Source organism: Ovis canadensis, chromosome 14 (genome assembly GCF_042477335.2).
Source record: "Ovis canadensis isolate MfBH-ARS-UI-01 breed Bighorn chromosome 14, ARS-UI_OviCan_v2, whole genome shotgun sequence".
Taxonomy (NCBI): Eukaryota; Metazoa; Chordata; class Mammalia; order Artiodactyla; family Bovidae; genus Ovis; species Ovis canadensis.
The window spans coordinates 59803910-59831767 of NC_091258.1; the positions used below are offsets into that span (position 1 = coordinate 59803910).

The following is a 27858-nucleotide window of genomic DNA, read 5'->3' on the forward strand; positions in this document are numbered from 1 at the left end:
AAATAATTAAAATCAACCAAGATGTGTGATGTGTGTTTGAGAACCCCAAATAAAATACAGTATCAAATGAACTCAGGTATATAACAAATGAGTAATGTAGAAAGGTACAGGGAAAACTATTTTTATTCATTTTGGGGGTTAGGTACTGTATTTTGGGAGATTTCCCTGGTAGCTCAGTGGTAAAGAAGCTACCTGCCAATGCAGGAGACGTGGGTTCGATTCCTGAGTCGGGACGATCCCCCAGAGAAGAAAATGGCAACCCACTCCAGTATTCTTGCCTGGGAAATACCATGGACAGAAGCTGGACAAGACTTAGTGAATAAATAACAGCTATATTTTTACTATGGACTGTAAGACTAAGTACAAAAAGTACTGTATGAGGTTTGGGGATATGGGTTAGCAATTCTTTAACTACTTTCTACTTAAGACTGAGAAAATAAATAAATATATGTAGTTAATGAAAGCCAAGTTTTTTTTACTGTCAGAGAAAGGAATTCCAGAAAAGGAAATGGAGAAGGCTAGAAGTGCTGTGGTACTGAACTGGAGAGAGCATATGAAATCATGGATTATCTATATAAGTATGCTGCTGCTGCTGCTAAGTCACTTCATAAAGACAAATACAGATATGTGAGTACAAATACATGTATTTCATATCTGAGAAAGTCAAGAAGCAAGAGCATCCCATTTGCAATGAGTACATCTAATCCTGGTTTCTAAGTATAATTTTCACATAAAAGGAGCCAGAGATCCCTCAGAAATTTGCTGATTTCAGGATTGGGGCTGGGAAGGTACAGTATCAACTTGGAACATCTTGTAGTGCAGGAAAATAAGGAAATACTAAAAATAAATACATCAAGCGGACACACTGAAAGGATACAGAAGCCAATCCAAAGGATTTTCCAGTGGTCAAATTTGGGATAATTCAGCAATAAAATAGTGATAGTAATAGATTATAACCTACAGTACTGAAATCCAGAGAGTTGGTAAGTTAAATGGGGAGAAGGAAATTTTATTTCTAACAAAATTATAATGAATAAATATAGAATGAATAACAGAATCTGAAAAAAAAAGCATTTGGAAAATACCAGGTAATAAATTTTCAGGCAAGAATTACCAATTGATGTAGTAGGTTAAAGTGGGATAAGAAACAGCATATAGACTAAAAAGCAATTCTCCATAAGACACATTAATTGTAATTTAAAAAAGAATGACTTTGCAGTGAAGAAACCTGGCAAATTAAAGTTAACATTGCTAATAATGAGACAAATTGATCTTATGTCTCCCAATAGAGCTTTCCTGGTGGCTCAGTTGGTAAAGAATCTGCCTGCAATGCAGGAGACCTGGGCTTGATCCCTGGGTTGGGAAGATCCCCTGGAGAAGAGAATGGCGGCTACCCACTCCACTATTCTGTTCTGGAGAATTCCAGAGACTGTACAGTCCATGGGGTCACAAAGAGTTGGACACGATGGAGCGACTTTCACGACTGAGTGACTTTCATTTTGCCTCAACTGCATACTCTGAATTTAATTATGAGAAAGTGTCAGACAACTTCAAATTGAGGCTGTAAATTCTACATTGCAGAATTTACAAAATAAATTGCCAGTTCTCTTCAAAAGTGTCAAGGTCATGAAAGACTAAGTCATGTCTGACACTGCAACCCCATGGACTGTAGCCTACAGGGCTCCTCTGTCCACTGGATTTTCCAGGCAAAGGTATTGGAGTGTGTTGCCATTTCCTTCTCCAGGGGATCTTCCGAACCCAGGGATTGAACCCAGGTTTCCCACATTGCAGGTAGACACTTTACCATCTGAGCCACCTGCGAAGCCCTAGTAAGTAACTCACCCCCACCCCCACAGTCCAGTCATTAAGACTGCATGTGTCCAATACAAGGGATTTGATCCCTAGTCTAAGGTCCCATGTGCTATGCAGTGCAGCAAAAAATCTTTTAAATAATAAAAATAATACAATACAATTAAAAGAGAAGATTAAGGAGAGTTACCAACTTAACTATAACATATGATCCTGGATTGGATCCTTGCCCAGAAACAGAACAGTTAAGCCACATTGATGAAATCTGAGCAAAAGTTGTAGATTAGTTGTTAACTCTTGGCTCAGAAGTTAAAGAGTCTGCCTGCAATGTGGGAGATCCAGGTTCCATCCCTGGGTTGGGAAGATCCCCTGGAGAAGGAAATGGCAACCCACTCCAGTATTCTTGCCTGGAGAATCCCATGGAGGGAGGAGCCTGGTAGCTCCCATGGAGGAGGGAGCCCCACAATCCACGGGTCGCTAAGAGTCGTACACGACTGAGCTACTTAACTAACTAACTATAACTGAACATGAACTTGGGCAAACTCTGGGAGATGGTGAGGGACTAGGAGGCCTGGCATGTTGCAGTCCATGGGGTCACAAAGAGTCGGACATGACTGGGCAACCGAACAACAACTGTTGCAGGGAGGAAGCCAATTCTGACTTCATGTTGGAAACTGTTTCTTTGACTTGTTTTTATTATTATAATCATACTCAATGGCTTGCCTGGAGGACCCTGCCCCTCTGCTTGACTGTAAACTAAAGTGCCTTTGTTCAGCTGACAGAGATAGTTTGTCCCTGCCCACCTGTGAATAGAAGAGATTAACACATTCTCCTGGGTTCCCTTACCCTACTGCTCTCCACCCAGGTGCACTTTCCCAATAAAGTCTCTTGCTTTGTCAGCATGTGTCTCCTTGGACAATTTATTTCTGCTCGGACAATTCATTTCCGAGTGTTAAACAAGAGCCCATTTTCAGGCCCTGGAAGGGGTCCTCCTTCCTGCAACAAATGGCGACTCTGGTGGGATTCTTCTTTGCTGAGACTGACATCCTGACCACTCGGGGTACTCAGGGGCCACCTTGCCTGCCAATGGACCAGACCCAGCGGCCACAACTGGGACCCTTTTGTCCCTGGTCTCCTCCTGACGTGGACAACTGGCCAGAGTGCCCCGACTGGGTAAGGAACAAGAAACTTTATTGACCTCTCTCCGCTTCCCTCTCTCTTTCCTCCCCTTAACCCTTCCTGTCCTTTTCCATTTTTCTAGTCCCCTGGTCTTGGACGCAGGAATCTGGTCGAAGGGCCCTCAGCCTGAGCTGAGGATTGGAGACTGATCACCCCCTCTTGGCAGAGAACTGGAATTCTGGTTCTGGTCTGGTCTGATTTCTGGTAGGGCCAAGTTCCAGGCCTCCCTTCTCTGGAGGCCCAGGGAAAAGTCCCATGAGGCCTGAGTATCTGTAGGTGGCAGGAGACGACTGTAAGGCCACCCCTTTCGCCCTCTCCCGCCTCCTCCCCCTTCTTTCAACCTGGCTTCCTTTCCTCCCTTGAAATCTTTGACGTCAGTACTTGGATCTTAAGTTCTGTGTCTCTATAGGAGGTTTTCTGAGAGACTGTATTCTTGTATTTAAGGGCTTCCCTGGTGGTGCAGAGGTTAAAGCGTCTGCCTGCAATGTGGGAGACCTAGGTTCGAGCCCTGGGTGGGAAAGATCCCCTGGAGAAGGAAATGGCAACCCACTCCCGTATTCTTGCCTGGAGAATCCCATGGACGGAGGAGCTTGGTGGGCTACAGTTCACGGGTCACAAAGAGTCGGACATGAGTGAGTGACTTCACTTTCACTTCTGAAGGCTGAACATTCCCTTGGAGATGTTTTGCAAGACTGAAGACCCTTTCAGTTTACTTCCCCCCTGCATCTCGTTTCTATTCTGTCTTTGGACTTTAGTTCCTCATCGCTTCTTTCTCTCTGATCTATAAAAGAACCTGGCATCCAGACCCCAATAAGATGGTTATTTTGAGGCGCTAGCTTGCCATCTTCTCGGCTGGTCTGCTCCCTGATTAAAGTCTCTTCCTTGCCTCAGCACCTCGTCTCCTGGATTCATTGACCTCCCTGTGGTGAGCAGAGCAAGCTTGCATCCGGTAAAAAAACAACAACAATATCAGTATCTATTAGTGTATCTGTTAATCTCCTGGTTTTGATAGAGAAGCTGGGTTAAGAGTATTTGGGAATTCTATTTTTGCAACAGTTTTAAGTATTTATTTTTATTTTTTAGTATTTAAAATGAAAAGTTTAAAACATTTAGATGAACACTAGGTGTGCAGGGAATATGGAAAGTGTGGGCCTTTCAGTTTACCTTCATGGCACTCAGTAATTGACTCCAATGGCAAATACAGGACTCCAGTTCACTTGGAGGTGAATGGTGGTGTGGGGCTTTGTTAGGCAAGAAGTTTCAGAAGAAAAGGAAAGCACGTGTTAAAAAAAAAAAAAGCCTAAAATGGAGTCATGTGTCCCATAACAACAAACCAAGACTTAATTCCAGTTTAAATGTTTCTCAAGAAAATATGCTCTTTAAACAAATCGATCTGAAATTTCCTGCTTGGCACCGGTGAGCTAATCTGCATGATAAGACCCCTGCCATTTCCTTCCCCTAAAAGATGTCCGGGCCTAAAACAATCGTTTCTTTTCTTTTGCTAATAACTTCCTTGTCCCACTTTCCTACTGCCTGTAAAAAACTTCCATTTTGTACAACCCTTTGGAGTAGCTACTTGGTAGATGGGATACTGCCGGATTCAGAAGTTGAATAAAGCCAATTAGTCCTCACATTTGGCTGAATTACTTGTGTATGTGTTTAACCACACATCTCGGAAAACAAGGGTTTCAGGGAAAGAAGAAAAACTGATGGACGCAGAAACTGGCTTTTTAATGTTCAACAGTAGTTCTCTCAATATATCTCTTGGAGAAGAATCAAGAAAAAACAATCGTGAGGGATCAGGTCATTTTTAAAGGTTCATCGCCCAACTCTCCCGCACAGGCAAGGGTGAGCAGAGAAGAATGGACCTCATGCCCCATCCCTGTGTTACACGGGAAGGCTGAGGTTATAATTACTGTCTGGGGTCACAATCTGTCAGAGCACTGGAGTCACAGGCGCCTCACAGCTACACACTTGGTGCTGAACAAATGGTCAGTATCACACAAATACAACCAGATATTCGCTCTTAGGACATACAAGGACACAACCACAGAATGAGACACCTCCACATCTTTATACACAGTCACAATTTCACACCCAGTAAGGCACACAGTCGCACAATCTGCTCACACTATGACACACAAAGCCACATAAAGATTCTCGCATCCTCAGCAGCCAGCGCGCAAAAACCCAAGGCTCTCTGGACACGCCCAGTCCCCGCCCCAGAGTCCCAGACCCCTCACCTTCTGCCTTCCCTTGGTCGCGTCCGGGTCCCTGCGGAGCTAAAGATCTCGCCACGACGTCAAGAGAGACCTAACGCTGGGCCACTGTGGACTCTGGGAAACGTAGTCCAGAGCTAGTCCAGCCACAGACAAGATGGCGTCCTCATACCCACAGTCTGGGCTTGGCCCGTTTGACACTGCCCTCGAAAGCCTTCAAAGAAAGGGGTTCCCTTTCCAAACCTTCCACCATGCTTGAATTTATCTTTCTGCAAGTCAGGATTACTCACTCTGAGAGCCTCATAATCACAGGAAGAGGCTGCCAAGTTGGCTGGGGGAAAGAGACAGAGAGACGTAGAGTGTCAACTAGCAAAGCCTTAAGGGAAATGTAGTCCAAGGCCGGGAAAGCGCGGTTGCTGTTGACAGAAGGTAATCAGATACCAGCCTGTGCTCGGCCACCGTGACCGTGCGGGCCCCGTCGCGAAGACTTCTGGGAGTGCTCACTCGCCCTCGGAGTGCGCAGGCGCAGCGCATCGAGTGGACATTTTGGTCTTTGTCCGCGGGTCAGTCCGGCCCCTGGGTCCACGTGGCGCGAAAATAGGAGGTGGGATGTGGGCGTCTTGGGCCGATGGGGTCGGGGACGTTGAAGGGAAGGATTCCGGATCTATTGGGGTGCGGTGCGAGAGTGGGGAGCGGGTTTAAGAGCTGCTGGCCTACATGTAGGGTGGGGGTGGGGGCCTCTGGGGAGGGTTCGAGCGGTGCGTGACCCTGAGTTTGACCGCAAATTTGACCGGATGTTTGAGATTGTTGAGGGAGAAACTGGGTACGGGATTGTATGGCTGCTTCTCAGAGGTGTAGGAGACCGGCACTGAAAGAATAACATCCGAGCGGCACTTCCCTTGTCGAAAGTGCTGATGATTAACGGTGCCATCTTTCTGGAACATCTTATTTACTTGAAGATTGAAGGTCTATAAAAGCTAAGTGGTAAATAATTTTAAAATGGGTTTTGGTATAAAAGTGCTTTTCCTTTTAATTGGGTAGAAGGCAAATCACTGTTGTTGTTTTTTTTAACAATATTTTAAAGGATAATTTTGTTAGAGGGAGCCTGCTTCAAATGGTCTCCAATGTCCTGATCTTTGGGGTCCTTTAATAGGACTCCTGTTAAGTCTTAGAGTAGATATCAGCGTTCCGTTTTTAGAAGCAGTGTCCTATTGCGCAGAAGCCGAGAACTGGGGATTCAAGGGTTTGAGGTTCTAGATTCGGCACTGTTATCTTCGTTCTTTGAAAAAACTAATTCCTGCAATGTTTATCCATGAATCTGGACCAGTTAAATATCCTGACTGTTAAATGCGTTTTCCCGGGTTATGGATTTTGTGGAGTAACAAAGGTACTTTTTCTGAGGAATCTCCTACAGTTATCCTTCTTGTATTTTAAATAATTGGGTACCAAATCAATACCTACACATCAGTAGCTTTCAGATAGGCAAACAACTGCCAGTTAGAAGGTATGATAGAGGAAAATCATTATTTACAGCAACAGTTTTTTAAAAATTGAGGAATAAGCTTAAGAAACTACCGGAAAAGAACTTTAAAATACTGCTGTAGGGCGTATTGTAAGATAGGAACAAAAATAGTGTTTTTCACGTTATCCCAATAAAAGTATCCACAAATTTTTTTTTTAGGAGGGGGACCGAGATTAAGCTGATTCTGGACTTCATATGGAAAAATAGACAAGCTAGAATAGCCAGTAAAACTCAAAAAGAAAAGCAGTTGGGGTGTGGGAACCCAACAGTAACATTTTACCTTTTTTTTTTTTTTGGCGCACTGCTGAGTTTGTTAGTTCCCCAGCCAGGGTGTGGATTGAACCCACACCCTGGGCAGTGAAAGCCCAGAGTCCTAACTGCTGGACTACCAGGGAGTTCCCCTGATGGTATAACATTTTAAATCCTCCGAAATTAAAATAGTATTGGTATTAGAAGGAAACAGGCCTATGAAGGGTAATTCAGCAGTATATATAATAACTACTTTTCTTTTTGACCTAGTTATTTTACAGATGGAAATTCATTCTACAAATGTACCTGAATTTACATGAAGTGATACAGGTACAGTGTTTCACATAGGAAAAGATTAGGAACAATCCATGGCCATCAGTAGGAGATTGAATTTGAAAAATAATGGCTAGGTCTATGGGCATAACTGAATTTCTTTGCTGTTCATCTTTAACTAACATGTCATTGATAGTCCACCTATACTCCAATATAAAATAACAATTTAAAAATACAGAAAGGGAGAAAAAATTCCTCAGAAATAGAAATAGCATAGTTATTCTTACTGTTCCTGGTAAAAATTTCTGAAAGATTCAGATATGCAGATGCTCTTTTAAAATTGCTGTGTTTAAGCTTTTTTTTTTTTTTTTGACATTTCCTTTTATAACTGGAATGAGGAAGTTAGAATTCTTTGTTCAGGTTACACTCATCTTTAGCAACTCATCACTGCCTCCTTTATGAGATTTTGTTCTTTGATTTCCATGATGGTTATTTTCCCATGGTTTATGGTTAAGACAGAGCTTCTGGTGATATTTTTTACAGATCCTAATTGTGAGTTATTTTGGGTCAGACTACATCAGAGGTGATCTTCAAATTGCATACATAATAACATCAGGAGAGAAATATATGATTGATCCACCACTAACGATTATCTTTTCTCCTTTGTGACCAAAATGTAATCTTCCTGGTTTCATAATTTGCTCATCCTCGTCGATCATTTAATGAATGGTTTTAACACCAATAAATAATCCTTTAGCTGAATCAGCAGTAATTTCTTCAGGCTTGCAAAGTGATGATTTTCTAGTTTTTTCATTACTTTTACTTTTATTTGATTGCTACCTCAAATTGTATCAAATTTATCCTGTTTTTTTCTTCCTTAATCATCATTTTAAAGTTGTCCTCTTGGGAGGGGTGTTCATCTTTGGGAACGCATGTAAGAATTAAAGATATTAAAATTTAAAAAATAAAAAACTAAAAAAAAATAATAAAAAATAAAAATAAAGTTGTCCTCTTATAGCTAATTTTCTTTCTGATAGTCATAGTATCACAATTTTATTCAGTGGGCCTTCCTTCTTGCTAACTCCTGTCTCATTTAAACTTGCCACCATTTAAGTTTGAAAGCTTCTTCCACTCCAGGCCCACCTTGTACCTTTTCTCCCAAACTTGGAATTGGCCATTTCTCCAAGGAGCTCTGGTTCCTTTTACTGGAGAATGGTATTGGACACCAAGATCTGGATGCTAGATGCTCTCATTGCTGCAGAGGTAACATTGTTTCAAGGCCATTTCATAGACAGAATGAATAAACCCATTTTTAAAAATCATGAGTTCATACTACTATTTCTAATTCAGTTTAAATGTTTCAGGATTTTTACCTCAATAGCTCCTAATTGTATTTTATGGTAAAAAATTTTTGGAGTAGGTTAATACAAGTGTGGGCTTATTTGCTTTATTCTGCAGTTTCAAAATAACTGAAAATAGTTATAATAATGTTGGTAGTGTAGTAACCATAAATGTACTGTATCCTGTGAAAATTTTCTTTGTGGCTGTTTTGCCCTTCCACTGAGTACGCTAAAGATGTAGAGTCAAAGTTCTCTGTTTTAAAGTCATTGGAAATAAATCCTTGTTTTGAGGAATTATGTTAATTAACAAGTTAATGCACAGTTGAGTTCATGTATTTCAATTTGTTTCCAGTTTAGGGACTGCTTTTTAAGAAATGAATTTGATTATATAAAAAAGTAGATAATGCATTTCAACAAAAACTCTATCTCATAGATCTCATTTTGCTCTCCTCCCTGTCACATTCATCTCTGTCCCAATTTTTAAAAAAATGGTTGTTTTTTTTTTTTGTTTATCTTTCAAATAGATTCTGTATTTGGTGGGCCATTCGTGTATATTTTATTCTTCCCTCCTGTCCCCAGTCCTTATGTAAAAGATGGATTCTGTACATTCCTCTTTTTCGTCACTTCACAATATACCCCAGAGATACCCTTTCTTAATCATATACATGATTTTTTAACTGCCTTGTGTGTGTGTGTGTACTGTAGTTGATTCTGCTGTTGGACATTTGGGTTATTCCTAATCTTTTGCTGTTACTAATTACTTGGCAGTAATGAGTAATTTTTCACCTGTGTCATTTTGTACTTATGAAAGGTTCTCCTGCGTTGGCAGGAGGATTCTTTACCACCACTAGCGCCACTTGGGAAGGCCCTTGATTATCTCTAAAGTAGATTGCTGCAAGTGGAATTGCACATAGGGCTAAGTAATTTCTTAGCCCTTATGTTCTTATCTGCAAAAACACTTCTCTTCCTAGAACCTTACCATCAGAGTGTAGTGTTGAATGTTTTATTTTTTTGCCAAAAGTATGAGTGAAAATTGATATCTAAATGTAGATTTAATTTACATCTCTATTATGGGTGCGGTTGAGTACCTTTAAAGGCCACATGTACTTATATGGGAACTGTCCATATCCTTTTCCTCGTTTTACTATAGAGTCCCTCTTCCTTCTAGGAACTGTTAAATTACATTAGAAAGGTTAGTCCTATGTGAGATGAGTTGCAGGTTTTTTTCACGTTTTAAATTTGTGTTTTGATATTGTTCAGTGGTTGTTTCTTTTTAAGAATCATGTGGAATCAGGAAGTTTTTGTTTTTATGTTAGATTTATCAGTTAGTTAAAATGATGTTAGTTAATTGGTCTTTTCATTTATGGTCATGCTGCTAAGTCACTTCAGTCGTGTCCGACTCTGTGCGACCCCATAGACAGCAGCCCACCAGGCTCCGCTGTCCCTGGAATTCTCCAGGCAAAAACACTGGAGTGGGTTGCCATTTCCTTCTCCAGTGCATCAAAGTGAAAAGTGAAAGTGAAGTCGCTCGGTTATATCCGACTCTTAGCGACCCCATGGATGGCAGCCTCCATCCATAGGATTCTCCAAGCAAGATACTGGAGTGGGGTGCCATTGCCTTCTCCCATTTATGGTCATAGAAAGCCTTTCTCACTCCAAGTTTCATCTTTACTTTCAAATCCTTACAGGGTTGTAATTTTTATGGGTTTTCATATCCTAGCATATGATATTTAGGTATGCATCCAGGTTTATATTTTTTTCCAGTAGGCTACCCAGTACTTGCAACACCATTTATTAATATTAAAAGACCTTTAACTCTACTATTTTAAGATTATTTTGATCGTATAGTAAATTTTCATGTATTTGGTCTGTTTCTGGACTTTATATTCTCATCCATCTTCTAGTCTGTATTCATGTACCCATATTTATCTTTTTAGTGTGTGAGCTTTATGATTTTGTTTTAATATCTAGTATAGTTGGTCTCCTGTTATTGCTTATCTCTTTCAGTTTCTTTATTCTCATTTATTTTTCTATGTAAACTTTAGAATAAGCTTGTCTAGTCCTAGGAAAAAGCTAATTGATATTGCATTAAATTTTGTAAAATAATTTTAGGGAAAGGCACTATAGTGTTGAATATTCCTGTGTGTGTACGTATTGTGTGTTGTATATATGCTAGTTTCCTTTTGGGTCTTTTAGAGTGTCTTAAAATTTTCTTCATATAAATTTTAGACACTTTTTACTAAATTTATTTCTAGGTCCTTTATTACATTGCTGTTATGAATGGAGTCTTTGTTGTGGTATATAATATAAAGCTTGTTGGTTTCTATAAGTTAATTTTATTCCCTGCTCAATCTATTATTGTTTATAATTACATTTAAATGTAATTATTTAAAACGAGACTTTGGGCATCCTTATCTTTATTTAGAATTTAATAGAAATGCCCTTTATGTTTTTGCATTAGATAAGATGCTGGCTTTTGTGGTCAGGTGTAGATTATGATGACCTGTATGTGTAAATATTACTCCTCCTGCCTGGATCTCTGGGGGTGTGAGTAGAAATAAAAAGTTTAAAACTGAGACCACTGGCCAAGCCTCATATACAACAACCAGGAAAGATCCCATTAATCAAGGAAATGAAAATCTCTCTAAACTCTGATAACTACAGTCTTTAAAACATCAAACAATGAAAATAATATACCCATTCATATTCTGTTTTTCCATTTCCTCCTTTTGGGTGACCGTTTTGTAACTCACTTTCTCCATGTATCTTTTGTGTTCTTTTTATAGCTTTTGTTTGCTTAAAGTTTTTGTCTTTTTCAAAAAATAATTTTGTTACATTATTTTTCTTTTTTTATGTATTTGTGGCAGTAATTTTCAGGTGAGTTTAATTGTTGGAAAATTCTGCTGTTGATTGCCACTGTTTTTCTTAAAGCCTCCTTGTATAGACACAAAGTATTTACCATGTTTGTAGGAGGTAGATTTTCCTAGACAAGTACCAGGAAAAGAGAAACATAGTAGCATTCTGTGCTTCAAGGCTCTCCTGCCTCTTCTAGTGTTTAAAAGCTTCCTCCTGTTCTTTGGCTAGTTGACCCTAACTTGGTTGAGGCCGACCTCTATCTTTCTCTTTCTGTTTCCCATAAATCTTCATAGTAGTTGCCTTCCAGGATGATGCATTTACTTTTAGAGGTTTCTAAATCTGGGGTCACCCCACTCCTAAGTGCTTTTTAAGTCTGTTCTGCTTCCCCTGCAGTCTTTTTCAGTTTAATCTAGGTTTTACTCTCGTTGATTCTGTCTTAGAGTAAGACTTATTCTGTAAGGAAATATTAGCTGTGGATTTCTGAACTCCGTAAGTCCTTAGAATCTCCCTCAGCATTCCTAGTTCTTCATAGGCTTTTTTGCAACTCACTCTATAGGCCCCCTATGTGGGTTTTCCTTTGGTAGAGATAACATGGAGTTTGGGTGTTGGTTTTTTTTTTTTTTGTCATGAGTCTTGTTGATGACCACAGTTCTCACTCAGGGTGAATTCCTCATTCTGAGAATGAATCTTTCCTGGTTATTTCTGAAGGCTGCTACCTTAAGGAACTCTCACCATTTTCTTAGGCTCTCTTGCTACACTGTCACACATTATTGTCCTTCCTGTACCACCTCTGCTATTTGAGGTTTTGGGGCCGCACTGACATATAATGTAGAGTTAAATTCTCTCTACTACTTTCAGTACAGGTGTAATGTATGGGTAGCTGCTTGCCCCTTACTCTCCTCTAGCCATTAACCCATTTTGCTTAATATTTTGTATGGTTTTAAGGAAAAGTACTTAAAAGATTGAAACTAAGCAGTCACCTTGCTCCTGTGAAATGTTTCCTTGTCTCCTTGACCATTGGTGTTCCTAGGATTCTGTCCTTGACCATTCACATACTGTGTGTGTTCTCTATAAGCAATCACATAACATTCCGCCTATCTTCTGCAGCAGTTATAGTCTGACAGCTGACAGATTGCCATTTCCATTCTAGGCTGTTCTGAGCTCCCTGTTTATGTATGCAGTTGCCTAATGGATATATTTGCCTGCATGTTCCTTAGAAACCTGACACTCTGAATGTCCAGATCAAACTTGATCTCCTTCTTCTTGCAGGTTGTTTCTAGGCAACCCACACTCATGTTTATCTCTGTGTACATTACTATTTAAGTCATGCTCTGAGCCTTCCATCTGCCATACCCCAGTACAAGTTGGTGACTGTGCTTTTTCACCATGCATAGTAGAGTGTATAAGTAGTAACTTGTATTTTTTAGGATTTTGCTTTTTTTAAAAAAAGTAATTTCAACTTTATAGAAAAGCTGCATGTACCCTTTCTAGAGAAGAGTGCAATGTACAGAGAAGTCCCATATACACTTTACCCAAATTCACCATTTACTTTTTTTTTTTTCTCACAAAATTTTTTATTTATTTATTTTTAATTTAAAAATCTTTAATTCTTACATGCGTTCCCAAACATGAACCCCCCTCCCACCTCCCTTCCCCACCATTTACTTTTTAAATTGCCTTATTTTTCCTTCTCTAATTCTCCAGAAATGTGTAGGTTCTTTTGCACTATTTGAGACTAAGTTGTATACTGCTCCCTTTATCTATAAATACTTCAGCATAAATTTTCTAAGAACAAGGACATTCTTATACATCATCATGGTATAGTAATCAAAATCAGAAAATATAATATTAATACTATTATTTCAAAGTCTATATTCAGATTTTTGTCTGTTGTCCCAATAATGTTCATAACTCTTTGTTGTTGTTTTGAATGTGTGGGTGAACATATTTATGGGACATTTTTAATATATAGTTTCATTTAGAGTATATTGCAATCAAATATTAGGAATCCAGGAACACTTTTTCAGTTTTTGTTCCTAAATACTGTTAAGAACAACTTTATCCATGTGACTTAGTTGTGATAGGCATATGTTGTTCTAGATAATGAATATTAAATTTCATCCAAGAGTCAGGGTCACAGTTAAAATCATACTTAGGAACCTACATAGAAGTGTGGTGCTAGAGAACAGTAGCAGCCAGTCATGTAAGATGTGAACAGCTTTTCTTATGTAAGTCAAATTCTCAAAATAAATTGCCCCTTTCTTCCTCCATTTCTCGGTGTGTGGAGCCTTAAATGGTTTAATGAGTATATGGCTTTGAATTCTGGATCCAGATAGTACCTTTTCTCATATAGTTGTATATGCTTTAATCTCTTAAGGCAAAAAGTTATTACTTTATTCTTTTTCACAGGGTCACTTCCTTGTGCACCGTCCTCATCCTTCAGAAGGCCGGGAGGCCCCAGGGCTCAGCCGAGTTCTAGGAGAGAACTTTGGCTCCAGCATTAACATTCTAGTGCTGTGTCATTTCCCCAGTAGCAGGTTGTGAACTGATCAGGCTGGATATGATCCTCTGTTGAAGCACGAAGACGAACTCTGGATGGTGGAGAAAGAAGTGGAAAGGAAGTTTGTTCAGGTGAGTGCATCACAACCAGGCACATCACAATTGTTCAGTCAGCGCTTCTGAAAAGCTTTGTTACCAGCCCTAGTCTTAGAGTGAGTCTTTAGAAACCTGAAGGACATTTCCAGTCATTATTTTTTCTTTCAGTAGTCGATCCCTTTAATCAGATTCTAGAGGGCCAGGTGCCCTTCTTATTTTTATTCTGCGTGTCAGCCCTTCACACTTCATTCCCTCTGCCTCTCTGTGATTGCTCTGTCTTCCATGATAGCCTCAGTCTCATATCTCCTGGTGTGTGTAGTCTCCTTTCCTTGTGAGTTGTCTTTTAATGTTAGGTTTACATATTGTCTGATATTTAGTTTCCTTTTTGCTGCTGCTGCTGCTAAGTCGCTTCAATTGTGTCCGACTCTGTGCGACCCCAGAGATGGCAGCCTACCAGGCTCTTCTGTCCCTGGGATTCTCCAGGCAAGAACACTGGAGTGGATTGCCATTTCCTTCTCCAGTGCATGAAAGTGAAAAGTAAAAATGAAGTCGTTCAGTTGTGTCCGACTCTTTGCGATCCCATGGACTGCAAACCCGCCAGGCTCCTCCGTCCATGGGATTTTCCAAGCAAGAGTACTAGAGTGGGGTGCCATTGCCTTCTCCAGTTTCCTTTTTATTACTTACCAATTTCTCTCATTTTTCAGTGGTTAAATACTTCAGCATCCTGTTTTACATCTGTAATCATACTTCCTGTTGTCTTCTTATCTAGTTCCCCTATTATTGTATCAATAAACTCCTGCCTCCTTCCCTTCTGCCCCAGTGTACCTCTTTTCAGAAGTTTTTGCTGTAGAAATCAGTTCTGCTTTTTTGCTATGTGTGTGTGTATAGATGAATGGATGGATGAGTCTGTATTTATTATTTAACATAGTATATGAATTTGTAAAAAATTTTTGAACATCAGTGAAAACATCTGACCTTTGGTCCTGTAGTTCTTTCTCAAAGCTGCAATCACTTAAGAGTTTCACATGGATTCTTCTTGAGGTAGTCTGTGAATAAATAAGCATATATTAATGTATCTGTGGTACAAATACAAATATATATATAAGCACTCAGTCTTTTCATTTAAATGATGGTATTATTCTATTGTGTGCATAGTTTTCTTCTTTTCTCCATCAACACTTAATTCATTTAACCTGCCTTTAATGGACATTTAGGTTGTTTCCAGACTTGTGTGAGTGAAGATGCAAGTCAATATACTTGTTTATATTGCTTTGCAGAGATGTGCAGATACAGTTACATCCTAATTTACTCTAAGTAGAAATGCTCGGTCAAAGTTAAGTTTATTTATAGATTAGATAGAATAGGCACATTGTTCTGAAAAGAAGTAAACCAATTTACATGTCTACCAACATGGTATATTGATATATTCAATAAGTATTTCCTGCATGATTTATATTTAGCACCATTTCAGGTACTAGGGAAATAGTGAATCAAGCAGTCAAAAATTCCTCCCTCTTGAGGTCTACATTCTAATTGGGGAAGACAGACTGTGAGTAAATAGGTAAAAAATGTATTCTATGAGATGATCGTGAGTCCTATGAAGAAGAATAAAGCAAGGAAAACTTGCATAGTGAGGGCCAGTTGGAGGTTATAATTTTAAATAAGTTAGGGAAAGGTCTCATTAAGAGAGTAACATTTAAGAGTATGAGTGCGCAGTATGCAGTATTTGGTGGAAGAGCATTCAGCCAAAAGGAACAAAAAGTCTTAAAAGCCCTGAGGCTGGAGCTTCCTCTTAAAGAAATAGTGATGAGGGCAGTGGGCTTGAGCAGAGTGATAAAGGGTTTGGTTAGGTAACAGGCCAAATCATAGACTTTGGCCTTTATTCTGAGTGATTTGAGAGGCCATCAAAGGTTTTTGAGGTGAGGAGTGAAAAGATCAGAATTAAATTTGAGCTGCTATAAAGAAAATATAGTATAGGGGGCCAAGGCTAGAAGATTAATGTGAGTGATCACTACTGCAGTGATCTAGGTAATAGTTATACTTAGTGACAAGTGGTCAGATTTTTAAGATGTTTTAAAGGAATAGTTGAAAGATTGACTGATTATATGTTGGATATGAGAGAAAGAGAAGTTACTGACGACTTAACTAGACGAGGATGAGACAAGAAGACTTCAGGAATTTTGGGAGACCGAGCAAGGATTTTCTTATGGACTTGTTAATTGTGTCCTGTCTACCTATCCATCATCTAAGTGCATATTCAGGTAGGCAATCAGGAATCTAGGGAGCTGGAAAGTCAGGAATTTAGGGAACCTAGAAAGTTGAGAAGATGTATATTTTGCTATACTGACAAGCTGCTTTAATCAGTGGTGTTGTCTGTATATCCTTGCTCAGTTCTACTTTTCTTACCACTCAGAGATGCCATTGTGTCCAAGTCTCCTGCATCCAGCCTGCATTCCTAGATTCTGTTGTTAGAAACTAGGAGGTGGTGATGTGACCCCCTGAGACTGTGCCGTTTGATTTTGGAGAGTGTTGTGCATAAGAGCTCTTCCTAAAAACAGCAGTGACAGCTGCCTACTCATATTCTTCCTAGTAGGACATTAGAATTATAGCTATTTCCTACTTTTACCAACAATGCGGTTTTTCCTTTTTGTCTTTATCTTTCTCCTTCTCAGACAGAGTGAGCAGAGATGTCTTTTTGGTTTTTTTGGCTGTACTTTGAGGCTTATGGGACCTTAGTTCCCCAGCCAGGGATTGAACCTGGGCCCTTGGCAGCGAGAGGGCGGAGTCCTAACCACTGGACCATCAGGGAAATCCCAACATGTCTTTATTTTACCGTTTTAGAGGAAAAGATCTGCTTATGATTGAGTCACTCTTCTAGGAGTTCTTTCCAGATTCAGCTTTATGGGTGCTTTTGTTGCTTTATCTAAGTGTTTCCCCATCTTTTGCTTTTTTCTCCCCTTTCACTCTATCCTCTTATTGGACATGTCTTCTGGAATTCTGCATTCTGCCTTTCCTCTTCCCTTTTATAAATTAATTCTCAGAAATGACTCATTCATTCTGAAGTTAGAAGTAAAAGGAAAGTAAAGTGAAGTCGCTCAGTTGTGTGTTGACTCTTTGCGATGCCATGGACTGTAGCCTACCAGGCTTCTCCATCCATGGGATTTTCCATGCAAGAGTACTGGAGTAGGTTGCCATTTCCTTCTCCAGGGGATCTTCTCAACCCAGGTCTCCCCCATTGTAGGGCAGATACTTTACCATCTGAGCCACCAGGGAAGTCCCAAGCTTTCTATAAATATCTTTTCTTTTTCCACCTCCAGCCTTTCTATCTTGCCCACCATAATTTTATCTATTTATGGGATAAACAATTATCCAATTGTGACTTCATTTTCACTGTGTTAGAGGTTTCAGCTCATTATTTCAGGTCCAGGCGTCACATCAAATTAGGTCTAGATCATTTCCTTTCTCTTGGTCCTTGTGACATGGTCAGTCAAGCCTTTTAAAAGATACAGTTTAATCAGGAGAGGACATATTAACCCTGTGAGTGTAATGTGAACATATTTCTTTCTCTATATAAAATTATTTGAATCTTGGCCTTTGATTATACAATTCCCTACTTTTTCATTTCCTGATTATTTAAACCTGTTACTTAATTCCTCTTTTATTGATCTACCATATGATTGTCCATCCTGCTTCACATTTTGCACAGAAATTCAAAAGTCCATAGTAAACATCTTACATGTTTTTTACTTTTATGTGTGGAATCTATCATATGGACCTATTGAAAGGAAGGGCAGTATTTTATTTTTTCTGTCTGAAATTTAGACTACACATGCAGTAACTTATTAAATAATCTGAATTATTGTAGAAAGATTTTTTTAGATTTGTTCTTAACATCTTCAAACAGTAAAAACATTGAAAGAAGAGTACATTGATCTACTGTATATCCACCACATAGATTTAGTAATATGTATTTTGCCATGTTTGATGTATCTGTTTCCTAGTGCATGAGTATTGTGTGCATTGAAACAGCATGACATTTAACTCCTAAATAATGAAGTTTGCATTTTCTAAAAATAATGTTAATGGGGGGGCCCGCATAACAGAAATACTGTTATCATACCTTCAGTTCACTTCAGTCACTCAATTGTGTCTGACTCTTTGCAACCCCATGAACTGCAGCACACCAGGCCTCCCTGTCCATCACCAACTCCTGGAGTTTACCCAAACCCATGTCCACTGAGTTGGTGATGCCATCCAACCATCTCATCCTCTGTTATCCCCTTCTCCTCCAACCTTCAATCTTTCCTAGCATCAGGGTCTTTTCAAATGAGTCAGCTCTTCACATCAGGTGGCCAAAGTATTGGAGCTTCAGCTTCAACATCAGTCCTAAAAGTGAACACCCAGAGCTGATCTCCTTTAGGATGGACTGGTTGGATCTCCTTGCAGTCCAAGAGATTCTCAAGAGTTTTCTCCAACACCACAGTTCAAAAGCATCAAGTCCTTGGCACTCAGTCTTCTTTATAGTCCAGCTCTCATATCCATACATGACTACTGGGAAAACCATAGCCTTGACTATAATGGACCTTTGTTTGACAAAGTAATGTCTCTGCTTTTTAATATGCTGTCTAGGTTGGTCATAACTTTCCTTCCAAGGAGTAAGCGTCTTTTAATTTCATGGCTGCAATCACCATCTGCAGTGATTTTGGAGCCCCCCAAACTAAAGTCAACCACTGTTTCCACTGTTTCCCTATACCTTAGATGATTAATATTATGTAATAATATTTAGATTTCCCCAGTTGCCTCCAAAATACCTTGTATAGCTTTTTTGTCTTTAATGCCAGAATCCAGTCAAGGTTTAAATGTTGGATCTGGTTATTGTCTTTTTAATCTTTAAATGGTAAACTGTCCTCTCCTTTATTTCCCCCTTGATTTTGCCCCTTGTATTTAAAAATACTTAATTGTCAGCCATCCAAAGAAAAAAGGAGTACAGCCATTACTGCAGTCCAGCATCTCAGATTATAGTTAGTATATTGACTTAGCTATGTAGAAATTTGGGTTTAGAAATACTTCATATGAAACACTTATTTTAAGAAAAGTGAAGTGTGATTGTGAATAGAAGTTAAGGGAAAGATGTTTAGAAGTACAAGACAAGATTGGAGAAGTCTTTAGGAGCCTGTTACTGGAGCTGATTCCAGGAGGTTCTATAGATTATAAGAAGCCTAAGATACAGGAAGGGGTTGGGTTAAACCGAGGGATATAAGGAACGTAATATGCCTAATTGTGATTCATTGATTGCATACCTAACATGCTTGGTAGGCTTTTTCTCAGGGCCTCTGAACTTAACCATTACTTAGAATGCTCTTCCTCCACGCATCTGTAAGGATCACTCTCTTTCTTCCTTCAGGTCATGAATCTTAACCTTCTCAGAAGCTGTTCTGTCTGAAACTGTAACTCTTTATCCATTCCCTAATTTTTTCCCCATAGCAGTTAAAACTTGTTAACAAACCTCTTTTATTTCTTTTTTTCTGTCCACTAGAATGTAAACTTGATGGGTGCAGAAAGTTTTGTCAGAGTTGTTCAGTGCTTTTTATCCTTGGAGCTTAGAACTATGCCAGACTCACAGTAAGAAGAAGGTAGAAGAAGGTATTTGTTGAATGAATAATGAGAAATGTTTTGAGCATCAATTCCCAAACTTTTTGGTCTTAGGAACTCTTCACATTTTCTTTTTTAATTAAAAAAACAGCTTTATTGAGATGTATTTCAGATAACATAAAGTTTACCCTTTTGGGAATATACAGTTCAGTGTTTTTTAGTATATTCACAAAGTTGTGTAATTATCACCATTATCACATTTTCCTCATCACAGAATGTAACCCATTACCCATGAACAGTAGCATTTATAGTCAGTCCTAAGACTTGAGGGCCTCCAAAGGGCTTTGGTTTATTATGTGGACTTTTATGTTTATTTAATGTAAAATTGAGAAACTTTTGAAAACATTTATTAATTTAAAAAACTCAAATAATAATCTCATTACATATAAATTTACTTAAATTACAATTCTTAAGTAACAGTTTTCCAAAATAAAAGAGTTTAGTGAGAAGAGTGGCATTGTTTGCATGTTTGTGGAGCAGTTTTAATAGCCTTTTCAGATAATTGTGAATATTCTTTGGTACTATACTAACACTTCACAAGTGGTAATTTTTTCAAGATTAGCCACAATGTGAAATTTGAAATTATAACAGATTTTTCTGTTCTCTTACACAATATCCATTTATCTTAAACTTTGAATGGATTTCTGACCCATGCGTGATTTTGTAACATCATACATTATGTGCTTAGTTGCTCAGTTGTGTCTGACTCTTTGTGATCCTGTGGACTGTAGCCCACCAGGCTCCTCTGTCCATGGGGATTCTCCAGGCAAGAATACTGGAGTGGGCTGCCATGCCCTCCTCCAGGGGATCATCCCAACCCAGGGATTGAACTCAGGTATCCCACATTGCAGGCAGATACTTTACCCTCTGAGCCACCAGGGAAACCCATCATGCACTAGCCAGTTGAACTGCAGCTCTTTCAAATGTTGACATGGGGGCCTTCCTGGGTGACTCAGCTGGTAAAGAACCTGCTTGCCAATGCAGGAGACACAAGAGATCACCAGTTCAATCTCTGGGTCAGGAAGATCCTCTGGAGAAGGAAATGGCAACTTGCTCCTGTATGCTTGCCTGGAAAATTCCATGGACAGAGGAGTCTGGTGGGCTACAGTCCATGGGGTTGCAAAGAGTCAGACACGACTGAACACACAAGTGTTGACGTAACTCATACAATTTCAAAACGTCATATTTTGTTAACATTACCAGTCTCATTAGAAAAGTCTTTGGAAGTTTCAGTCACATGGTGGAGGAAACAGGTTTTCCAAAATCCTGATTTTTACTTTTGTTTGAGAACTTAAATTCTATCATTGGCAGCATATACTATCAATTATTTCCCTTGAGATGATTCTCTTTTTGTCTGAAGAAAGTTTGTGCCAAACAATGCCCAAGTCTTAATAACCATAGTTGGTAAAGCATTTATTAATTGTTTAAAGCAAATTAATGGTGCAGCATGAAATAAGTAAAAAATGGTGCTTCATGAGTAAAGTGGCTAGGTTTAGCTCACAACTTAATTTGTTTGCCCAAGTGCTTTCCCTTGAGACAACTGTCATCCTCTTGTGTACAACAGAAGTATATGTGTATATGTATAAAATTAATATTCTTTATAGTTTTTGCTTTTCATGGATTTGATACTCACTACACTTTTTGTTTGCTTGATTTTCCTATGCTAAAGCACAGATTTCCTATTCAGAATAGTTCAAAGCCTTCTCAGTACTAGTTTCTACATTGTTACATGCATTGGGAAATCTCCATTTTTCCCTTTGGGGACAATAAGTCTAGAATTCTTGTCCTCTTACTTCAGTGTAGACCAGGCTGTACTCTGACCTGATAGTCATCTCTTACCTTGTAGCTTTTCATCACCATTAACATAGAAATTACTTCATTTTTTACCCCCCTGTACATCCCCTCATTTTTGGATTCTATATCTGTTACCATCTCTGTCTACTGATTTTGGTGGAACATATCTTCTAATAGCATCCTGGGAGAAGAGGTGCATTTTGGGCATTTGCATAACTGAAAAATGCCTGTACTTGACTGTCTCATTAGATTGATAGTCTAAGCTTAAATTTTTTTCAATCAGAATTCTGTCTTCTAGCTTCCTGTCTTTCTGTTGGGAAATTTTATTCTCTTTTCTTTGAATGATGTATGTTCTTTCTTTTGAAAGCATTTTTCGCCTCCTTGCTGTTTTGAAATGTCCCAGTAATGTGTCTAGATATTCATCTTTTATTATTCATTGTGCAGGGTACCAAGTGCACCTTTTAAGACGTCTGGAGAGTCATGACTTAGAGGAGAGGACATTTTTTTGTTCTTTGAATATTTCCTCTAAGCCAGTTTCCCCCTTTCATTTTCTGGAACTTCTTTTACTCGGCTATTTTATTACTTTGGTTTATCCTTCAATGTGTCTTCTTATAACTTCTATCAGGAAATGACAGTTGTCACCTGTGCTAATATGTCATTGACCAAACAAGGCACCTGGCCATGCCTGAGTTTGCTAGAGTGAAGCAGTGCAATCCTCCTGCACTATGGGAACCCTGTTATTGGTGAATGGTAATATAGTTACCCTTACCTTACCTCTCACCCCACCCCATTGTCCCCAGTCTTAGTTTCTGAGGGAACTTTTTCTGTTTCTTGCTTCCAGAATGCTGTTAACTGTTTCACTGATAAAATATCTTCTCATAACTGTCTGCAGTTGGTTTCAGGGTTTTGTTGTTTGCTGTGCCTTACCTTTATTTCCTTAGAGTTTCTTATTGTCTTTCAATGTTGATCTTTCATGTTAGTGGGGTTTCTCTCTTGTGTGTGGAGTATTGGCTAAACAGTCATGTTTAAGAGTGATTCACTAAAAGGTAAGCTCTTTTGTTCCTGGGTGCTTCTAGTCAGTGGATAAAGAGTAGAGCCTAGAATGCCTCATGGACTTGGGGGTCTCCTTCTGAGTTACACTATCTTACTCTCATGATCAGATGTGACCAGGTCCTTTGTTTCACCAGAAAAAAAAAGACCACAAATAAGTATCATCTTAGATGGGAGGCATCCTATTTAAGTTTTTCACTGGCCTTTTAGTTTATCCAGAAAAGGGTCCTTTCATATCCTACTCAAAGTTTCCAACACTTTTGGCATCGACTACAGAATGGAGCTGGGGTCTCACCATATTACATATACATCCCATTGCTTTCAGTATAGCACCTGTCATCTCATTTGTTGAGTGTCCCTGAGACTGAGGCTTCTGTGATTAAATTCCTGCAAAGAATAACTTTGACTTTGTGAAAGGAGTGGCCCTTTGTCCTCATGACTGACAGTAAGGGGCCAGCTGCAACTTAAACAAATTTTATTTTTACAGCAAATACTATTCCTTCTTTTGAGGTGCTTAAATTTCCCGTCATTTTCTGAGTCTTTATGATATTTTGTGGCACAGGTTTGCTTGCTTGACCTCATTGTCCTCTTCTGCAGTGCCTTTATGTTATTTGAACTTCCTCAGCTCTTCTGTCGAAAATCCTCCATGTACTTTGTTACTAAAAAAAAATGTTAATACCTGTGTGTATTGATGTTGCCTGTCATTCTTCTTTCTTGTGAGTTTGTGCCATTTTCCCTTTTCTTGTCCTTTGAATGGAATTTTAGAAGGAAGCAGTTGGCTTTTCCTTTCTCTTTTTCAGAATCCCTGGTAGACTTTCTCAATTTTATGTGGTTATCTTTTTATCCTGTATGTTAATCCCTCATTTTTTGTTATATTCAATTTGCTGGATTATGAAGTTGTTATTTTTCAAGAGTTTTCTGAGCTGTTTGTATATATGTGAATGTTTAATTTTCAACCAGGTGTCCTATTCAAGGGTTTCCATCTCAAATTTAGTTGAAGACATTTATCGTGAGGATTCTTTCATACTTTGAGCTAGTTAATCCCCCAAAGCACAATCTGAAATTTCATTACTAATAATGGGAAAATTCATAAATACTGATAACATAAAGCTAACATTTATGGGTGCTTACCATGTGCCAGCCACAGTTCTAAGCACGTTATACATTAACTGCTTTAAATGATGATTCTTTGTACTCCATTTTATTTAGAAGAAGCTTGAGAAGATGATGAACAGATAGATTGGCAACAAGACTTGGGAGACAAGTTGCATCCAGCTTCAATAAAGTACAGACAGAAAAAAGCAGTGACTAAGAAAATTGGAAAAGTGCTTCCTTTGATATCAGACTATCTTTTAAGGCAACAGCCTTTTCAACCTAGAGTTTGAAACACAATTTAGAGTTAGTTGCGTAGGAAAGAACCATCGATTTAAATAGTGTGGAAATCTTCCACAGCTTACTCCTTGTAGTGATAACCCTTTTTGTAAAAGGGTATAAAATCAGTGTGGAAATGCCTTCATTAAAAATTTGAACCCCACATGATATCAGAGCATTCATACTGGAGAGAAAACCTATGAATTTGCTGAATGTGGGAAAACTTTCATTTGTATGTTGCACCTCATTCAATGTTGAAGTCAGGCTGGAGAGAAATCCTCTGCTTCTAAAGAATATTGAAAATCCTTTACCTAGATAACATCTCATTGAGCAGAAGAAAATTCATACTGGAGAGAAATCAGTGAAGGTTATAAATTTCACTGAATATTTAGAAAATTTAGAGTTAGAAAGCGCTGAATGTACTGATTATGATAAAGTTTTCTCTTGAACCTTATCTCTTACTCTACATTTGAAAGGCCATACACAGAGAAGCCCAGCACATGTAAGAAATGTGGAAATACCTTCAGCTAAAAGTAAATTTTCATTCATCAAAAAATTCATACAGGAAAGAAACCTTGTGAATGTGGGAAAGCTTCCATTCAGATGTCACACCTCAGTCAGCAGAGAATTTGTAGTGGGGAAAACCCCTTTGCCTGTAAGGTATGTGGGAAAATCTTCAGCCATAAATCAACTCTTACTGAGCATGAGCATTTTCATAATAGAGAGAAACCTTTTGAATGTAATGAATGTGGAAAAGCATTCAGCCAAAAGCAGTATGTCATTAAACATCAGAACACCCATACTGGAGAGAAGCTTTTTGAATGTAATGAATGTGGAAAATCCTTTAGCCAGAAGGAAAACCTTCTTACCCATCAGAAAATTCACACTGGAGAAAAACCTTTTGAGTGTAAGGACTGTGGGAAAGCTTTCATTCAGAAGTCAAACCTCATCAGGCACCAGAGAACTCACACAGGAGAGAAGCCCTTTATATGTAAGGAGTGTGGGAAAACCTTCAGTGGCAAATCAAACCTTACTGAGCATGAGAAAATTCATATCGGAGAGAAACCCTTCAAGTGTAATGAATGTGGAACAGCTTTTGGTCAGAAGAAGTACCTCATAAAACATCAAAATATTCACACTGGAGAGAAACCTTATGAATGTAATGAATGTGGAAAAGCCTTCTCTCAGCGAACATCACTTATTGTACATGTGAGAATTCATTCAGGTGATAAGCCGTATGAATGCAATGTATGTGGAAAAGCCTTCTCTCAAAGTTCATCTCTTACTGTACATGTGAGAAGCCATACAGGTGAGAAACCCTATGGTTGTAATGAGTGTGGGAAAGCTTTCTCGCAATTCTCAACCCTTGCTCTACATTTGAGAATACACACAGGTAAGAAGCCTTATCAGTGTAGTGAATGTGGGAAAGCTTTCAGCCAGAAGTCACACCACATTAGACACCAGAAAATTCATACCCATTAAAATCCTGTGGATATCATGAAAGGTGTTCATCAGGAATTTACACCTTATAACACATCAGAAATAATCATTCTGAAGGAAGGCATCACAAATGAGGGAAGCAAAAGCTAAAAACTTAAAGGACACCAGAGAATTCATCTTGAAGAGAAAGACATTTGTGTGATTAAAATCCTGTATCCAATAAAAAACATACTGCAAAGGTAATACTGAAAACTTTAGATGCATTTCCACTAAAATTGGGAGTGGAAAACTTTTTTATGATTGCCATCTGCATGAATTTGGAGATCTTCACCAGTGTAATAAAAACAAAGCTATAAGTATTAGAAAGAAAGAGACTTCTATGGTATTGATTTAGCAGAACAGAAGAGATTCTGCAAAAACCTATGCATTTATTAGAATTTATAATATAGAAAAGGCATCAGGAGCTGAGAAGCTAATGAGACTATTTTAAAAAGTGCTTTGGAGGTAATTTGTTCTCCAAGGGGGGGGAAAATAGAACATGAACTATACACAAAGATAAGGGGATTGGGTTAAAAGCAGAAGTATGAGAAAGCTATATAGTAAAATGGTTATGACCTTGGGAATGGGAAACATTCCTTATGGCAAATTGAAAAATATCTAGCAATTCTACTCTGAGTTTGTATGCTCAGGAAATTATGTACCAGACTATTTACTGTGGCATGATTTGTAGTACTCATTAATTGGAAACAAATGCGCATCAGGAACAAAATGGAAAATACTTATGATGGAATACTGTATATCTGTAAAGTGTAATAAATGAGATCTATATGTATTAGAAAGATCTCAGAAGTCATGTTGAGGGGGAAAGAGTTGCAGAATGACATAATACGATGACATTTTTGTAAATCTGAATGAAAACTTCCTCACAGAATTTCAGTGCTATATATTGGTAATGGATACATAATATGTATGTATGTTTTTTAAGTGTTTTTGAAATGGGTTGGAAGGATACAGACCAAACTCTTGATAGTGGTTGCCTGTGAAGAGTGGAGAAGGGAAGGGAATGCGTGTGGGGGAGGGGGCTGTTAGAGGGGGACTTCAGTTTTATATATAAACATCAATTTCTCTTAAAAAAAAAAAGACTGCAAAAAATATATTGAGATACTGGTTAATTCTGGATTGTGGTATATGGATATCTTGTCTTATTTTTTGTACTTTTCTGTATTTTTAAATTTTCTCAAAATTAGTAAGTATGGGGGTGAGGATGGGAACACTCTGTACCTATAGAAATCATGTTCTAATGGATTCATTCCCAATCAACTACTAAACTTTTTATAGGAAATATTTCTAAAATTTTATCAATGAGTGGATGGACTTGCTCTCTATGTAGTAGGAAATTATCTATTTTATTAAAATTAAAACTGACAGTATAATCCAAATGTTTTAATTTATTTATATCTTCATGTTTCTGACACTATTTTGTGACATATCATTTGAGCTTAGGAAGTTTTAAGAACATTTAGTTAAATAAAGATAAACATAGACTTCATATAATTTGTCTTTTTTCAGATAAACTGACTTTGGAATGACCATTTTACATCTTGTACATTTCTGTGGAAACAGCATATGCGTTAACAAGAAAGTTTTTGATTATTTTATTTTTAAAAAGAGAAAATCACTCAGCATCCCAGAACATCCACAATTTGAATTAAATGTCAACGCTTGGATCTCAGTCTTAATCTGCAGGTTATTTCATTCTTCCCCTACTTTGACAAACACATCATTTTTGTTTTTGTTTTTTTCTAGCTCTTCTGAGGTATAACTGACAAAATTGTAAGATATTTGAAACATACTGCGTGATGATTTGGTAGACATTGTGAAGGGAGTCTCCCTGTCAAGTTACTGTTTTCTTTTACAAAGGTGGAGAGGATGGGATGGGTATGGAAAAAGTGGTTCATACTCTGGGCAGGATTCTATTGTGTAAACCAATCCTTCCTGAAGGTACTTTTTATTCCCTTATCACAATATAAGTTGATATAAATAATATTTTAAGATTTTCTTGAATGGTGAACATCAGAAATACAGCATTTGAGGTTGACTTAAAACTGCTTTTTATAAAGCTCTTAAGGACTTCCCTCGCAATGCAGGGAATACTCCATGCTCCCAGTGCAGGGGCACAGGTTCTATCCCTGGTCTGGGATTCAATCCTGGTCTGGGAAACTAAGATCCTGCATGCTGCATGTCCAGAAAGGAAGAAAACCCACAACGTTACTGTGTTGTTATGTACTAATTTACTAGGGAATTACACCAGTTGTTTGTACACCGTTTAAAAACTGCCTCCAGGGGATTCACTAGTGGTCCAGTGATTAGGACTCTGCACTTAGCACTGTCAAGAGTATGGGTTCAGTCCCTGGTTGGGGGTTGGGTGCAGCCAAAAAAAAAAGTGTCTCTACTTATCAATCACAGTAGGAAGAACATTCCCCATAAAGATTTTAGTCATAAGGCATTT

The 27858-nt window shown here is 38.5% G+C and overlaps 2 protein-coding genes and 1 long non-coding RNA gene across 14 annotated transcripts in view; 2 read left to right on the forward strand and 1 right to left on the reverse strand.

Moving 5' to 3' along the window:
- The window catches only part of ZNF565 (zinc finger protein 565), a 49102-nt gene extending 43397 nt beyond the window's left edge, over window positions 1–5705 (reverse strand). For 3 of the 12 annotated variants that reach the window (XM_069550534.1, XM_069550524.1, XM_069550527.1), the window contains exon 1: window positions 5232–5705. The gene's annotated coding sequence lies outside the window, so the exon portion shown is untranslated. The remainder of the gene's footprint in view (window positions 1–5231) is intronic. The other 9 variants (XM_069550533.1, XM_069550530.1, XM_069550536.1 and 6 more) reach the window with 8 other exon arrangements.
- Window positions 2784–3881, forward strand: LOC138418831 (uncharacterized). The gene is made up of 2 exons (XR_011248741.1): window positions 2784–2982; window positions 3433–3881. It is a non-coding gene; the product is annotated as an uncharacterized lncRNA (long non-coding RNA).
- Window positions 5352–26788, forward strand: ZNF146 (zinc finger protein 146). The gene is made up of 3 exons (XM_069550627.1): window positions 5352–5811; window positions 13857–14078; window positions 23748–26788. The coding sequence occupies exon 3, from the start codon at window positions 24513–24515 to the stop codon at window positions 25389–25391; it is 879 nt and encodes a 292-aa protein (XP_069406728.1). The 5' UTR covers window positions 5352–5811; window positions 13857–14078; window positions 23748–24512; the 3' UTR covers window positions 25392–26788.
- The last annotated feature ends 1070 nt before the right edge of the window (window positions 26789–27858 follow it).